A 16,785-nucleotide genomic window follows, 5' to 3' on the forward strand; every position below is an offset into this window, starting at 1 on the left:
CTTCAGTGAAGTTGATGGTTCAGCATTATGCTTCTAGGATCTAATAACACTATGGACACTTTCTTCAATGTCTTTTTTATGGATGCAGGCCCTTCTCCTTTTTTTGGCTTGGCAGTATATGATACAGAATTCTTGTTATGCTAAGATCTAAAAATGATGCACGTTGTGGAAAAAAAATACCTGGAGCTCCACACTGGCCTACATATTTGCTTGAACAGAAGCTACAATGCTTCAAGAAGACCTTCACACAGAAACCCATGCAGTAAGAACCAGTGAGGCACACATACCAGGATTCTTATGGTAAATGAGAATAATCTAAAAGAGAATAATAAAAAAAAAAATGAGTAATAAAGGCAGCAAGATACCCTCCAGCACATGCTCACATTCAGTAAGCAATTTATCAAGGTGTAATGGAACTGGTGCTTACTGTATATCTCTTGAATACTGAGTGCGAGGTGGTATTATATACTGGATAGAACGGGATCAAACTGGGAACACTGGAGCCGTGTGACAACAATTCTACTCACTGCACCACCATGCTGCCTTCCAGCATGCAAACATACAGCAAATAATCATATTTTAACTAATAAATAAATAAATAAATAAATAAATGCTTCATTTAAATAAGTATATACAATTAAATAAGTACAGATAATGGATGGATGGATGGATGATTTCACAGTTATCAAACAAAATGTATAAAATCTTTTCAAAGTAATCTGTAGAGGGAATCAACTGACACACATGTAACTCTTTGATCAAAGATCCTAGATCAGCATTATGTCAGTGCTTTGATATACATTAAAAACTTTTTCAGCAGAAGGAAACAAATTAAATCACAAGCAGCACACACTAATGAGTGTGCAGAGTGGACTGTGTTTCTATTCTATAAAGACAAGACTGTGAATAATGTTTGGTAGAAGATTGGATTTTGTCTTGATGCTTGCAGCAATTTACCTCCACGCACACGCACACGCACACGCACACACACACACACACCCTCCCACGTTTAGTGACCCCTGGGCTTATGTATACTTGTATGCCACATATATTAACTCTCTAACAGTGAGGAATAAACCCATAAAATGCAGATTTACAGAAAGACTGCTGGGGTTAATGTACCACTTGAAAAATACACTAAACAACAAGCTGTTATCTGTTAATTAATAATGTGTTTTTTTTTAATGTTCTTCCTCCTTTACCTTCTCTTTACACTTGTAAACTGAGACCTACAGTTAGTTACTGCATATTCATTTGTGGAAATACAACTATACAGCTATACAGAAGCTAAAACAGACTGCAGAGACTTTTTTCCTTAGGTTGTTGTGGCAACTGCATTGCATTGGACTGTGTCTCCAGGAGTCTACAGTAGTCAGTATACTGAAAAAAAATCAGAAAATTTCAAACATGCATGCACACACATCAAGACACAGTGCACACTAGTGAGAATTTTACATCATGGTGACAATTTATCGGCTGCTGATTGTATTTAACACATGCATATGTGTTTAATTTGGTTTTACATTAATGGTTAAAATTTGTGATACAGTGGTGTGGAAGGTAACGTTGTTGCTCCAGGGTGTCTGGTTCAATCTCGAACTCAGGTGCAGGGTTTCTAGGTCTGTGTATTTCACTTGTCTCTTGCATTTGAGTCTCTGATTTCTTCGCAAAATTATGTTGGAAACTTAATTGGCAGTCCTTAATGTAAAGTGTGTGACTTTGTGTGTGCATGGTGTACTGTAGTGTGCTGACATTTTATCCATAATATACTGTATTGTTTATGATGTATAACTTGTATGTACTGTATTATGTACAGTATATTATGTATTGTTGCTCCTAATAGTCCTGGGATATTCCCACCTCACCCCAAGCATTTCCTGGATATAACCATCTTGCCCCCAGTTTTCCAAGAATATACCCTCCTTGATCTAGTGTTCCAGGGACATACTAACATTACTCCTCAATGTTTCCAGGATAATCCCCCTTCACCCTCAATGTTCCCAGGATGTTACCACTTTGATAAAGTGTTTTATTAAGATTTATATTTATTTTTTAAACTTTGGCTTGCATCACAGCAGCATGATGGTGTAATGGTTAGCAGTAGCCTAACACCTCTCACAACCCTCAGGGGTTCAGTTCCCACTAGTGTGGGATCTGCAACTCCATGCAGATCTGTGCGCATGGAGTTTGCATATTCTCCCTGTGATTGGTGGGTTTCCTCCAAGTACTCCGGTTTCTTCCCACAGTCCAAAGAGACAAGCATACTCAAAGTGGCATTTCTAAATTGCCCGTAGTGTATGAATGTGTGTGTGCTTGTGGCAACCTGTCCAGGGTTTACCCTGCCTAGTGCTCTGAGCTGGGATAGGCTCCAGGCTTCCCACAACCCAGAACTAACAGAAGTAGTATAGAGATTGAATGAGTGGCACAAATTAACACTTTCCTGGAATCATTATGAGTTTGATAGTATTAAAACATTTTTAACTTTTAAAATAATAATCCAATGTTTGGAATGATAACCTGTAGAATGTTGTGTGTGTGTGTGTGTCCGTGTGTCCTTCAGGGTCCGGGTTCGATTCCTGGCCAGGCTTGATTCTCCTCTCTCTGTGCATGGAGTTTGCATGTTCTCCCTGTGCCCTTGGGTTTCCTCTGGGTACTCTGGTTTTCTCTCACAGTCCAAAGACTTGCAGATTTGCCAAATTGGCGTTCCCAAATTTCCCATATGTGAGTGAGTGTACTGTATGTGTGTGCCCTGCAATGGATTGGCACCCTAAGTGCCCTCGTGCCCTAAGTCTCCTGGGATAGGCTCCAGGTTCCCGCGACCCTGAATACAGGTATGGACGCGGTATGGACTATAAGTGAGTGAGTGGGATAGTGTGTGTTTGTGTGTGTATATGTGTGTTGGGGTGGAGGGGTTTCCCTTGTCTTAAAGTGTATACTTCAAAAAGGAGAAAAATGTTTGAAATTAAAGAAGCCCAAGAAGAACAAATATAAATAGGTTTATGGTGGTTTTATTAGTGCCACAAAGAACAAGGGAATCAAATTACCAACATGGTTATAAAAATGATGATGATGATGATGATGATGATTGACATTGTTGTTTGTTTTATTTTGGTTCCAATCAAAACGGCAAAAAAAAAAAAAAAAAAAAAATCATAAATGTTATATAAAAAAAGTGTCTCTATGGAAACAGATTTTATTCCTAGGGACATCTGTTGTGACACGGGTGATAAGACTGATGGAGTAGAAAGAGAGCCCTGTTCTGTTCTGTTCTGTTCTGAGGGACCGAGCGCATGACTCTTCGAGTTCAGCAGGAAACTGCGCGTTACATAAGAACCCGGGTTCTCCGCGCGCTCCATCCAATCTGACGTTGTTCACCGGCTCAGATGGGATGGGATTACTGCTGATCTAAGAGAGAGAGAGAGAGACACACACACACACACACACACACACACAGAAAGACAGGGAGAGTTTCCGTTGCGCTTGGAGCGCTTCAGCACTTGGGACAGTACAGGACGCAGGGACACAGGGACACAGGGACGGCTCTCTGACCGCAACATGGATCAGCCCGAACATAACACAACATAGGATCTTAAACCCAAACTCTGGTTCGATCGGGGACACTTCAGCGCACTCCTGCAAAATGGAAGTGACATTCGCTCTGTCGACGCTTTTCTCTCTGATCCTCGTGGGGAACGAACTGGCCAGGTAAGAGTTGTGCTGATGATGTCTTTCTACACTCGCTCTGTACAACAGGAACGTTATGGAATAACCAGCTGCATGGGTTCCCCGCCTTTTTTTTTCTTTTTAAAACCCCCTTTTGTGCGCGCGCGCGCACTCGCACCCGCACCCGCACGCGCTGCAGCACCGGCACTCTATCTCTTCTCCTCTCTTACACACTCATCCGTTAAACTCACCGCACACACACTTAGGCACGCGTTTGCACTTGTACATTTCTTCCCATTCATTTATTTATGTCGTTTTCTTTTACACATCACTCTCTTGTTTTGCTGATTGATGCGCGCTCTCGAACCCTAGGATGATGAAAAGCGCACTTTGATGTTGTTATCTGATATCTGAGCTGACAACATCCTTTATGATCTTATGTAAAGCTCTCCACAGAGTTGTGCGTAAAGGGGAAGAAAAAAAAATAAAAGTAGATAAACAGGACGGCAACCTAGATAAGAGAAGAGAACAGATAAGAGAGAGAGAGAGAGAGAGAGAGAGAGAGATTGCAGTACTAACTATCCTTTGATTGCTCAAGAAAAGAAGAATAATTTATACCAGTGCCACCTGAGAACTTAAGGACATTTTTTTATTTACCCTTTATTTGTTTTTAATGCTAATTGCAAGTTTTACGAAAAAAAAAAATTATAATATTATATAAAATGTATACACACTTCAGGAAAAGAAAAATGTATTTAAAAAACATTTTAATACTAAATGTATTGCTATATGTTATATATTAAGGAACTTCATACTATTTTTCTTTTTTCTAAAGTGTGTATGCATTTTTTAGCTGACTCTGTATATGTAATCGGTTGGGTTACTGCATTACTGATCGGAATGTCAGGGGTTCAAGCTCCAGCATTGCCAAGTTGCCACTCTTGAGCCAGCCCTTTACCCCATCTGTTCCAGGGGCGCTGTATCCTGGCTGACCCTGCACTCTGACCCCTGCTTCCTAACCAGAAAAAAAATCATTTCACTATGCAGTAAGGTACACATGACAAATTATTGAATAATTATAACTCAAAGCAAGGGTATCTGTAACATCACTGACAACTGCTGATGTTTTACAGCTTCACTGTTCTAGCTTGTCTACATGAAAAAAACTGTTTTTTCATAGGTTTCCTAGGGGATCTTCAGTTTTCTACATCACTCTGAAAATATACCAGTAGATTGATTAGTTACAGTAAATTGTACGTGAATAAGTGTGAAAAAAACTAATGTGTGTGTGTGGTGACAGTCTGTGATTATGGGAGAGGTTCATGTCAAATGCAAACCCAGACTTGGAAGTAAGTTGTTACTGACAATAAATAAATAGATATCAAAAGAATGGTGGAACGGTGGCTTAGTGGTAAGCACTGTCGCGTCACTCCTTCAGGGACCAGGTTTGATTCCTGCCTCTGTTTGCATGGGATCTGCATGTTCCCCCTGTGCTTAATGGGTTTCCTCCGGGTACTTCGGTTTCCTTCCACACTCAGAAAGACATGCAGATTAGCCTAATTGGTGTTCCCAAATTGAATGTAGTGTGTGTGTGTGTGTGTGTGTGTGTGTGTGTGTGTGTGAGTGTGTGCGCTGCGATGGATTGTGCCCTAAGTCTCCTGGGATAAGCTCCAGGCCCCCCTGCGACCCTGTATACAGAATAAAAAGGTATAGATGATGAGTGAGTGAGTGAGTGAGCGATATCGCTAGGAAAAGATTGGTAATAAAGAACAGACTGGAAAAATGAAGTAAAAAATATTGTGTTGAAAATACCAGATTGCACAACTGGTTAGTACACGTTAGATGTAGTCTGTGCAAGTGTACATTATACCCTATTAGAAAAAATGGTTGTTTACAGTATGTGTTCCTCCATGACTAGAAATGATGACTAGAAAGAGTTTTTTTAAAGCTTTTTTTAGTATGGTTCCCTTTGTATACTGTAGATCTACAAAAAAACTTTAACAGTTCCCCACGCACTACACAACAGTTTTCGGAAAGTGTAAAAAAAAAAAAAAGGTATATATTCAAAAAGATAACCGTTTTTTTGTTTGTTTTTCAAATAGCAAATAAATTATGTCTTAGTGTTCGTCTTTACCTTCATCTTGAGACACAGGGATACAGCAAAACAGCAACGAACTCATCCAAATATCTCCAGCCAACTAGCATTACTTCATTTTTGTATTAAAAGACACAAAACCCAATGACATCATACTTGCTTGTTCAAACTGATTCATGTTACTATGTTGCAGGTGTTGAACAGACCATTCGTTTCGAACTAGAATGTTGCTCTTGATCCTTAGACATATAACTGATTGGGTTTGTTCCACTTATAGCCGAGATTTTAAAGGTCGCGAAAACCATAAATATGACTGCCTCCAGTTGGGCCACTGTTGGTAGTCATCTGCTATCTGGAGCACATTTTAGACTCGGTTTATAGTGGAAAGCACAATTTCGTAGAAAACAATCTTTTACGCAGAGTCATCCGTGAAAGGTAGAAAACATTTCGACCATACAGTATTGTTTGCAGGCCTCTCACTTTCTCAAGGGCAATGAGTGTTGGTCAACTTGTCAGTGACACTTTGGTAGAACATTTGGTAACAGAAGGGAAAAGAAAGGAAGAGTGTAGCACATGTACTCTATTATTGTACCTTGCCAAGTACAAATGCAGTAATCAATCAATAATTACTTATGATTAATAATGATTCCATTATCACTCTTTTCATGTAGTAATTATTATTTATTTATTATTGATTTTGGTGTAATAGGTATGCAAATATGGGTTTATAAACGTTCATGGTTTAAGGGGATGAAAACATTGTTTTATATTCTCTTGAATGTAAATGAAAGCAATGTTCTTTAACATATTTGTTATAGTGGGTTATGTGAACTTGTGAAACAGTGTGAACCTGTGTCTTTCACTCGCATTCCATACACTGCATCTTTATTGACTCATTATGGCAGTCACGCTGTTTTTCCAATGATTCACTCAATGAACACATTTTTTTCCCCTCACACTTTGGGTTTCTGTATCCCCATTCTCAGGAGTGAGGGATTTATTTTTGGCGAGTGTGTAGGGTTTATTTTTATAATTTTTTATTTTTAAATATATTTTTTATTTTTCCTCCCCCTCACCTTCTTATTGTGCCGCACAGTACCAGTACATGCCAGGGGAGTGTGAAAGCAGCTGGTGTTAGCTGGTTACCTTCTGTGAGCTACAGCTAACAGTTTTTTTATTTAACCCTCTGCACTTGAAGCAAAGCTGAAGGTCCCTCGATGCTTTACATGCATTGCAACCTGCAAAATGTTTCCTGTGGAAAGTTTTTCATGTACTTACTATATACACTTATACATTGCGTTCACACGTGCTCACAAACCTCTTTCATAATTCATTGCTACAGGAGTTTATGTAAGTTCATATTTACATAAAATCGCATGATGATTTATGGAAATTAATCCTCAGAGGGCTGCTCTCTCCTCTGCTTAAGTGTTACCCTGCAATGTTGATCAGATTCGGGTTGTTAAGATTTAAGAAAAAGAAAGACAATCAAATTGTTGGCTTAATAGATATTAAAAAAAATAAGTCTAATAATGTACAATGCTTGTGGGGCAATCGGCAAAAACAATGCAAAAAGATTTAAGACATTATCATATGTTCTGTTCAATTATACACTACATATATGCAATCTACAGTAACCAGCTAACCATTACCTCATTTCCCTATGCTATGAATTTTGGGTAAGATCATCCAGGCTATAATTATGATGCTGATTGTTGGTTTAAATGTTGTGTACATTAAAGAAAGGTGAATATGTGATTGGACGACTTTGTTGCAATGTTATAAAATCTTTCAGGATGTTATCCCAGACAGAAAATTACTTTACTTGTAAATTCCAAATTTAATCATGTGTGGCAAAAAACAAAACCAGTAAGTGTGCAGTTCTTGATTAATTAATTCAAAAATGGTCATACTTTAACTATTCAATTATTTCGCGGAACTGATGTACACACTTCACTTTTAAATATTTAAACAGGTTGTTCAGTATTTGTATAAAATATTAATATAAAAAAACAATTAATACTTAAACATTACAATTTTTAATAGCTAATAAGTATTAATAGATGGATGCTTTATTTTTTCCTCATTCATTAAGCATTATGCATTTATTAATTGATATATGCCTATTCTAGAAAAGTGTCATTTTAAGATCATTTGTCACCAACTATGACCAGTATAACCATTATGGCCTCTGTACCTCTCTCTTATTAGTGTTGGTCATGGACCTTTTTATGAATTTTTCCCTCCAAAATCCATTTTATGTTAATGGTTACTGGTACCCTATTCATCACACTGTCATTATATTGGTAATACAACCGATGGGCCGTATCATTTTAGTTTATGCATCATCACCTGCAGTCAGCTCTCGCTCTTTTTACTGTTGCATGATAATTTATGCTCTGTTTAACAGTCATGGTTGAAGCGTTGCAGCGATGCCGGGGGTGCCGCCGGCAAGAAATAAGATTTCAATTCTTTACACAGATTTTAAAAGGGTATAGGATCTTTATGTTTCGTGGTAAAATTCCTGAAGACGAGTCTAACATTTTAAGGCAGTTGCACAACAGTAGACGATGGGAATATTTACTGTACGTGTGAAAGATTAGCCGAGTCAGGACTGCATAATGTAATACTTTATAACCACTATCTGTTTCGTGAAAGAGGCATACAATTGTTTGGGGTTGTTTGGAGAAAATCTAATCAATATATTTTAATAGAATTGTTAATAGGGTCTCAGTGTTTAGGAGGTTATCATTATTATTATTTGTCACATACACAACCATGCACATTATGACCTGCAGTGAAATTCTTCTGTGACTCTCCGTGACCTGAAATAGAAAATGACTCAGAAACGTACAATTATACTACAAAAGAGTAATGTACGCTGACACAATATAGTAGAATTTGCAAAAAATATGGAAATTAAGTTATGAAAATAAAATACAATTGAAGTATAAAATTAAATTGTATGGGAACATGATTATTAGAACATTAAAGTGTAAACTATGAAAGCACTAAGATATAAAAGTGTAAAACAATCAAAAAAAAGAAATATGACAACAGGTGACTGATTAGAGACAGGGAGTATGAAATGATAAAAGGTGCGTCAGCAGCAGGTAAGTAAGCAAGTTCATAAAGTGCAAGATAATAAATTTAGCATTTCTACCAGTTTAGATGCAGTATAAAGATCATTAACGCTTTTTAATTTTAAACTTATAGGTGTATTAACGGTGACTTAGTGCTTAGCACTGCGGCCTCGCACCTCCAGAATCAGGGGTTCGATTCCAGCTTTGGGATTCTGTGCATGGAGTTTACATGTACTTCCCATGCTTAATGGGTTTCCTCCCACACACCAAGGACACGCAGATCTGTGTTCCCAAATGTGCGATGGATTGGCACATTTTTCAGGTTGTATCCCGCCTTGTGCACTAAAGTTCCTGGAATAGGCTCCTCCCCGTGACCCAGTACACAGGATAAGCAGTATAGTAGATGCATAATTTTAATGTTAGCAAATTAATTACTGTGGTACAATAAAAATATGCTCTATGTTGCATGGAAATACTCAACTCCCTCTGACTCATCACACCACCACACTGTTGATTCTTCTCCTTTATATGGTGGTGATGTATAACAGTAGTACCCTGTCATTTTTTATTCCTTATGTAAGGACACAAATAATGTTTTTTTTGTTGTTGTTTTTTTAACTTTGGTGAACTAAGAGTGTGACAGAATTCATCTCAATGCATTGGTGAGTTAATGGCTCACAAATTTATCCAATCTCTTATCACAAAACCTTTAAAACGGCAATGCATTACCCTATGTGGTCTAATCCTACTGTGTTCATCTTTATGGTTTTTCTCTTGGTATCTAAAAAATTTACTTGAAATTGATTACAATTTTCAGTTTAGGTGTTGAGCATACAGTGTAATGGCACATTTGCTTCTCTATTCTGTTGTTTTGAACTTCCTCACTGCACCATGCAGGTTATTAAGGGACAGTTAAAGCCTTGAGGAAGGCTGCATTAATGAAGAGAAATAAAAGAGCAAGAGGCGTGGAGATAGTAGGGAAATTACATCTTAACAGTTTCAAGTAAATGAGGTAATTGAGCTGTGGATCAGGACGTTTAGCAATACTCCCATGGCCAATCAAATGGATGGCATTGTGTTTTAAAACCTTTCAAATTTCCTTCCAAAACATCTTCCTCAAATTTCTTATTACAATTCATCATATTAGGTTTAATTGATCGTATAATTGTAGGTACAGTAAATATTATTATAGCGTCTTTTGGTATTAAAGTAATTGTAAATATGCCAGCAGTCATCAAGTTTAGGTTTTATTGCATTTAAATGAAATAAAAATATATAATCACTTCTGACCTGTTAAGCCTATTGTTCCTAAACTACTTCCATAATATTGTGTATTTTCCACAAAATATACATATGACTCATAACTTTAGCATGTATCACTGTTACTGAACATGTTTTAATAGCAGGGCATTTTAATGAACTTGTTTCAACTATAACTATATCAGCAAATTCAAGGCAAAATTCAATTACAATAACAGAGACAGACTGTACTATATTTGTTTTTGTTTGTTGCTATTTCATATGTACAGTATTTTCTAGTACAGTGAAACCTTGGATTTTGCAAGACGAGCTCAATAATTTATTTTTTAACTAACTTGATAAATGAGCGAGGTCTTGATATATACTGGTATGTGCTGATGAGCATCACATGATCACAACTGAGCCAATGGTTCTTTTCTCTCTTGCGCTGTGGGATTGTGGGTGATATTCTCCCATGCTCAGTGCACGTGCATCATTCATAAAGTCAACATCCGTATGTGCATGTACTATTTATTATAATATTGTGACCATGTGTCAAAGTGTAGTGACTGTTCTTTAGTAACTGTACTGCAACAACAGCCCTCATGAAGAAAAAGGTTAAAAAGGCTATAGCAGTGTGGGAGATGAATCCGTTTAATGACAATGTAAAGTCACATTTCCTCGAAATCCTTAAAAGGAGGCAGAAGCAACTGTCATTAGAGAGATCCCATGTTAAAGAAGTTTAGCGACAGAGCAGTGATTCTGTTAGTGTGTGTGTGTGTGTGTGTGGCCCCAAAAAAGTGTGCTCTAAACTGTCCACACGGCACAGCATCCTGTGTGGAAAGAGTGAAGTATTTGTAAGGTTTGTTTAGAATTGCAGCAAAATATACTGTAATATTATGATACAGTACTTACAGAATTTTAACACAAATTGAATTAGCATCTAGATATCATGATGCTACTGTATCGTATCAAGTAGTCCCATCCGTAGTATGCGCAGCTTAATGCTCTCATTAGGGCATCTGTTCCTGAACAGATATTAGGTAAGTGGTTAGACAAAGAGTGATCTAAAATACCCCAAAGTTCCAAAGACAAAAGGTTTAACACACATAGATTAGAGTTACCAGGACCCCCTTCTGGAGTCAGGCCTGGTGGTCCATAAGCACACAGCACGCACATAATCCAGTCAGGCATAAAATGCCTACATTACTGTATGTAGAGCTGTGCATTCACCACCTACAAAATAGAGGGTGAGGTACAGGGGCAACACCATTTGGGCACCAGGCAAATGATTTACAGACCCTTGTAATGGCAGTTTGCCATGCTGAATGTCACCTTGCTAGCAAGGGAAAAGTCTGAGTTGTTATGTGAGAAAAAAGGGTTATCCAGTATTATATTATCCCTTCTTCAATCAAACAATTAACGGAGATTTATTAACTTTTGGATTTTATTAGACTGGACACGCTACAGTATAATCTTGCTAACTGCCATCACTGTTGAATCTGCATCACATACTGTAAATATAAACTTTCCAGCAAATTCAAATTAAACCAAATTCTAGGTGGGATCAGAATAAAAGTAATTAAAATATATACAGTAGAAAGACAGTTCTAAGGCATTGGGACTGCAGTTAACCGTAGTTAGAGCCTTTATTTGCAAATGGAAAAAAAAAAAAAAAAAAAAACTTGGAACAATGATAAATCTTCACAAAAGTGGCCAGCCTACTAGAATTTCTCCCAGAGGACACCAGTGATTCAGAGACTGGGCAAAAAATAAAAAAAATAAAAAAAATGGTATCCCTGGGTGAACTGCAGTGCAAAATTCCCTGCTAATATCTTACCTTTGCCAAAAAACACTTAATGACCCCCCAAATATCTTGAGAAAATGTTTTTTTCTACTGAAGTGTCAATACTCTAAAGAGTAAACTGCTAATGAGTCGGACACTTGGGAAGACACAGGTCCTCTTACAGTTTATACAAACCCAGCACAGCATTCCCCAATAAGAACATCATACAGTATGAATGTTCCAACATGGTGGAGTAATGTGATGATGTAGAGGTGCCTTGGTGATTCATTGCCTGAAACATACTTGACTCCTAAAGGAGAACCAAGACAATAATCTGACGCACAATAATGACTTTACCTCTGAATGACTCAAAAGGAACTAAAAGAAGATTTTTGAGTGGCCTAGAAGACGTTCTGACTTTGAGATGCTATGACAGGATCTCAGATTGGCGGTTGAGAGCATTCCAGTGTTCCTGAACAATTCTGCAAAAACAACTGAGCCAAGAATTCTACACAACAATGTGAAAGACGAAGCTCCAGTTATTGAAAATCTGTGGCTTCTGTTGCTGAAATAACTGGAAAAAACTTTTTTTTTTTTCCTTAGGTGGGTAGTTACTTTTTTCACAAGTGTAATATGCATGTGTTGCATAACCTTTTTCTTTAATAAATGCAATAATCATTTAAAAACTGTTTTGTGTTTTTCATGTTCTTCTTGTCTAACTGTGACAAATGTGCAAAAATAGAGAAAATCAGGAGGGGGCTAATACTTTGTCATGACACTGTCTTCACTGAATGTGATCTCTCTCCCATAGGAGAGAGGCCTCAGGCTGGTGTTGCTATAATCACCAGTCCCAGGCTGAAGGCCTCACAGTAGGAGTTTTCCCCAGTGGACCAGCAGGATGTCTCAATGAATCTCCATCAACTCTCACTTTCTGCATATGCACCAAATAACACTTCCGAGTAGTCAGCCTTTTTGGTGATGAGGGTTTATGAGGGTACCTGCTATCACTCCATAGTGATTCTGGGGGAATACCCTGCTCAGTTTTTAGGATAATACAGATACCCAGAAGGGTGTGATTGGGAGAAGCCTGGTCTGAACCCATGTGTGTATAAAATGTTATTATACTTCAATTATACCTCAGATTGTGAATAATAAATACTTTCTTAAACACAACACTGATAATAAGTTTACTTGGTAGCAGAGCATCTAGATCAGATCAAAATGTCATGAACAAAGTCGCTCCAAATACAGTATGTTGTCGGTTTAATATTTCTGGTGGCCCCTGGTATGTGGTTGCAAAAGCATTCTGGACCTCCGGAGGGGAGATAATGAACAAGCCCTGCTAAGCAAGTGTGAGTGGAAGTGCTGACCTTTACTAGGGATATTAATGAGTGATAAAGGAGCAATTTAAGGGACTCCTTAATCCAATGTTGATTGTTCCATGCGGTGTGACTGAAGTTATTGGAAGCAGTTAAAGACTTTTGAAGTGGAAGTCTGCAGGGGGACGAAGTTTGGCCAGAGAAAGTTAGAATTGTGTGTGTTTTTTAATACTGCGTGGATATTGGGGGGCATTGGACTGAAAAACTGAAAGGCTGGTTTATAATCAAAGGTGGGTGTGTATGGGGGTTTGGAGACCAGAGTGTGTGATACCATAATAGTGGAGCAACTCCATACACAGTCTATTGTGTAAAGTTTGATGATCATGCAAGAAAGTTTTAATATTTGTTTTTGATACTGCATGACCATAGAGTCAAAATAGTTTAAACTAAATATCGGACATCCTTAAGAGTAGGTCCAGTCTTGTTTTTGGTTTTCATGGACATGATGTCAAGACATAGTCAACTGAAGCCGCCGAGTGGCGCAGAGTTTGCAGCTGGAGGTCTAGAGAGAGCTGATTGGCCGAGCTCTCTCAGAGGGGAGGGATGAGAGGTACTTACTGTAGTGCTCCCACATTAATCACGGCTCTACAGCCAATCAGGGGCGTCTGTGAGCTCGCGCAAACGGAAGAAGCGGATAGCGATTTCCTTTGAGTGTGTTACGTCGCCCCCAATGGTGTGTGCCAGCAGCTCGAAAAGATGCGGTCGGTTGGCGTCATGTGGTTCGGAGGGAACACGTGATAGTCTTTGGCCCTCCCGGCTGAATGGTAGTAGTAGCCTTAATACACTATGGGAGCCCCCTAGTGACAGGGAGAAATTGGACAGGACTAAATTTTGGAAAAAAAAGACATAAGTCAACTGAAGTGCTGTAATGTGGAAACAAGAGTCATGTGAGCTACTTTAGGGACTTAAGAAGGAGGACCCCTCGGTCAGCACCCTCTAGATGAAAATGAGGCATGTCCTGATAGACAGAGACCCTGAATAAGATAAGACTAAGAATGCTGTTTTTTTGGCTGGTGGCCTCGTACCTCCAGGATTAGGGGTTTGATTACCGCCTTGGGTCTACGTGTGTGGGTTTGCGTGTTCTCCCCGTGCTTGGTGGGTTTCTTCCTGGTACTCCATTTTCTTCCGACAGTCCAAGACATGCAGACCTAACAGGCTAACTGGTGGCCCTTAGTGTGTGTGCATATGTTTGTGTGTGTGTTAGTGTGTCTGTGTGCGTGTGTGTCCTATAATGAATTGGCACCCTGTCCAGTTTGTACCCCACCTTGCGCCCAAAGTTTCCTGGGATATGCTCCTGGCTTCCTGTGACCTTGTAGGATAGGCAGTATAGAAGATGAATTAATTAAGTAAGTAATTAATGACGTCATATAACAGTGGTGCCTAGTCTTTTCAAAGTGACCTTGCTGCTTTTTCTTTGGGGATGTGTTCCACTTTGAAGATCTCCAGCTAATATAAATTAGAAGACGTTTAAGCTGTTTTGTGTAAAGCACGCGGTAGTATTGATAACCAAAGCAGCTCCTTAAACAAAATCTTTTAGCCTGTTTAACCTTAAAACATAAATGTCTTCCAGGTGTACTAATATGGAGCAAAATGTAGGTGACCCAAGACTCAGTGCATTGCACCTATAAAATTATGTTAAATGTTCCCCTTATTGCCATTATAGTCTTTATATTTACTTAATTATATTTGCAGTGTTAGGCAATAATGATATCATAGTATGACGTTATTTAGAATACAGTCTATTTTTCAGTGTTTTGTTCAGTACAGTATTGTATGAATTTAATATTATAGTTTTGAGCTTATTGCTCAGATACTTAAATGATTTGAGTAAACACAGTTGTATTCATTTTACGTTTATTCAGTTGGCATATGCTTTAATTCAGCAGAAGCCAAAAACAAGTATAGAGTAGAGAGAGAGAGAGAGAGTTGCTGGAAGAAGGAGTAGTCACAACTAAAACACAAACCCACAATCAGAATCACAGAGAGATACAGACAGAACGAAATATGAAGATTGGCTCCGAACGGCAGTCACGAAGCAGTCAGTCAAACTGTGCATGATGCAATCTTACAATTCGAAGAGGACTTGCACAGAAGTTGCAAAGTAATACATGTAATCATGAGCAACATAGGATATCAATCACCTCTACAGGTAACCCTATTGGAAAAGAAAACACAGGCAGAAAGGAGAGGGAGAATGCAGAGTCTAGTCACATTTCAGAGGTGTACTGGATAAGATGTATGAAGGATGTTCAAGTCAAAATGGGACTTTTGATTGCGCAGAATAATGCAGCGTAATTATGAGAGTAAAAACTCGCAGAAAGGTTAATCAGACTGCCTGCTTGATGTCTGAGCAAGGTCAGGACTGTACAGGAGTATGACAGGAACTCCCAGCTGAGGTTCTATAATGTGCAGGTGGTGACCAGGATAGTCACTCGCAGACATACAGGCTTCTTAAAAAATGTTTGCACTCTTCAAATGAGTCTCATCACTGAATGCATGAAGTTTCCTGTAAATGCCAGACATTTCATCACACGACTCGAGTTGACCTCAACTCTCTCTCCTGTTTTTTTTTCACTTACATACTGTAACATATAGGGCACTGGTGGCTCAGTGGTAGGTGTTTCGCCTGCCATGTGGAAGGCCCGGGTTCGAATCCCAGCCAGTGCCCAAACCCCAGCCACTGGATGCAGTGCCGGTCCCAAGCCCGGATCAAATAGGAGGGATGTGTCAGAAAGGGCATCCGGCGTAAAACCTGTGCCAAGTTGTAGTGCGGACTGGGTATTCCGCTGTGGCGACCCCTTACCGGGAGCAGCCGAAAGACCAACAACAACATACTGTAACATATGAAATAGATGTTGATTATAAATGAATATATGGAGTGTAAATTACAGCAGTTGTTCAATCAGGGAAGAGCGATGTGCATTATTAAAATAAATTCATCAGATGGCTAGTTGAATCATGCCACATTTGTCAATCTAATCACCTTTTAGATTATTCCTTACTAACAACCATCAAGCTAACAATAGATGATTAGCTTGCTAGTGTTGGCTCGATACGCGTTCGCCAGTTTTCTTTCAGCATGGGGCCACCAGAGAGACAGAGAGTAACTGTGCTCTCAGTCAGCAGATGTGTTATTTGCCTCGGAGGCTTCGCAGCATGCGTACCATGGCAGTTGTGCTCCGTGTTCCTGCAAGCATACACATTTTGCATACACTATCACTTATTTCAAGCACTTATGCTACTACTGTACTTCCGAATAGTGACTTCCCTTAGTTACATAACTAACTAAACTGGCGGTGTTTTTTCTAACGTTAGGATAAATAACTCAACTAGGACTAAGTCAATGTTCCAGTATTGTGGAAGTTTTATTTTTATACTACTTCTGTAAAACTAAGAAGACAGCAATTACAGCAGCAGATAATTACATGCACGACAGTCGTGCGCACAAATCCTGTGCAACTGTCTGGAAGTCCGTAGTTCTGCCTGAGGTCTGAATACCAATGCTAATTCCAGCATTAACTCCTCATTACATGTCTGTAC

The 16,785-nt window shown here is 38.8% G+C and overlaps 1 protein-coding gene across 1 annotated transcript in view; it reads left to right on the plus strand.

Annotated features, from left to right (window-relative positions):
• The first annotated feature begins 3,442 nt into the window (after positions 1-3,442).
• The window catches only part of gabrd (gamma-aminobutyric acid type A receptor subunit delta), a 29,298-nt gene continuing 15,955 nt past the window's right edge, over positions 3,443-16,785 (plus strand). The window contains exon 1 of the mRNA XM_053504959.1: positions 3,443-3,705. Coding sequence (XP_053360934.1) covers positions 3,641-3,705 — 65 coding nt within the window. The 5' untranslated portion in view covers positions 3,443-3,640. The remainder of the gene's footprint in view (positions 3,706-16,785) is intronic.

This window comes from Clarias gariepinus, chromosome 9, assembly GCF_024256425.1.
Source record: "Clarias gariepinus isolate MV-2021 ecotype Netherlands chromosome 9, CGAR_prim_01v2, whole genome shotgun sequence".
In the NCBI taxonomy this organism is placed as follows: domain Eukaryota; kingdom Metazoa; phylum Chordata; class Actinopteri; order Siluriformes; family Clariidae; genus Clarias; species Clarias gariepinus.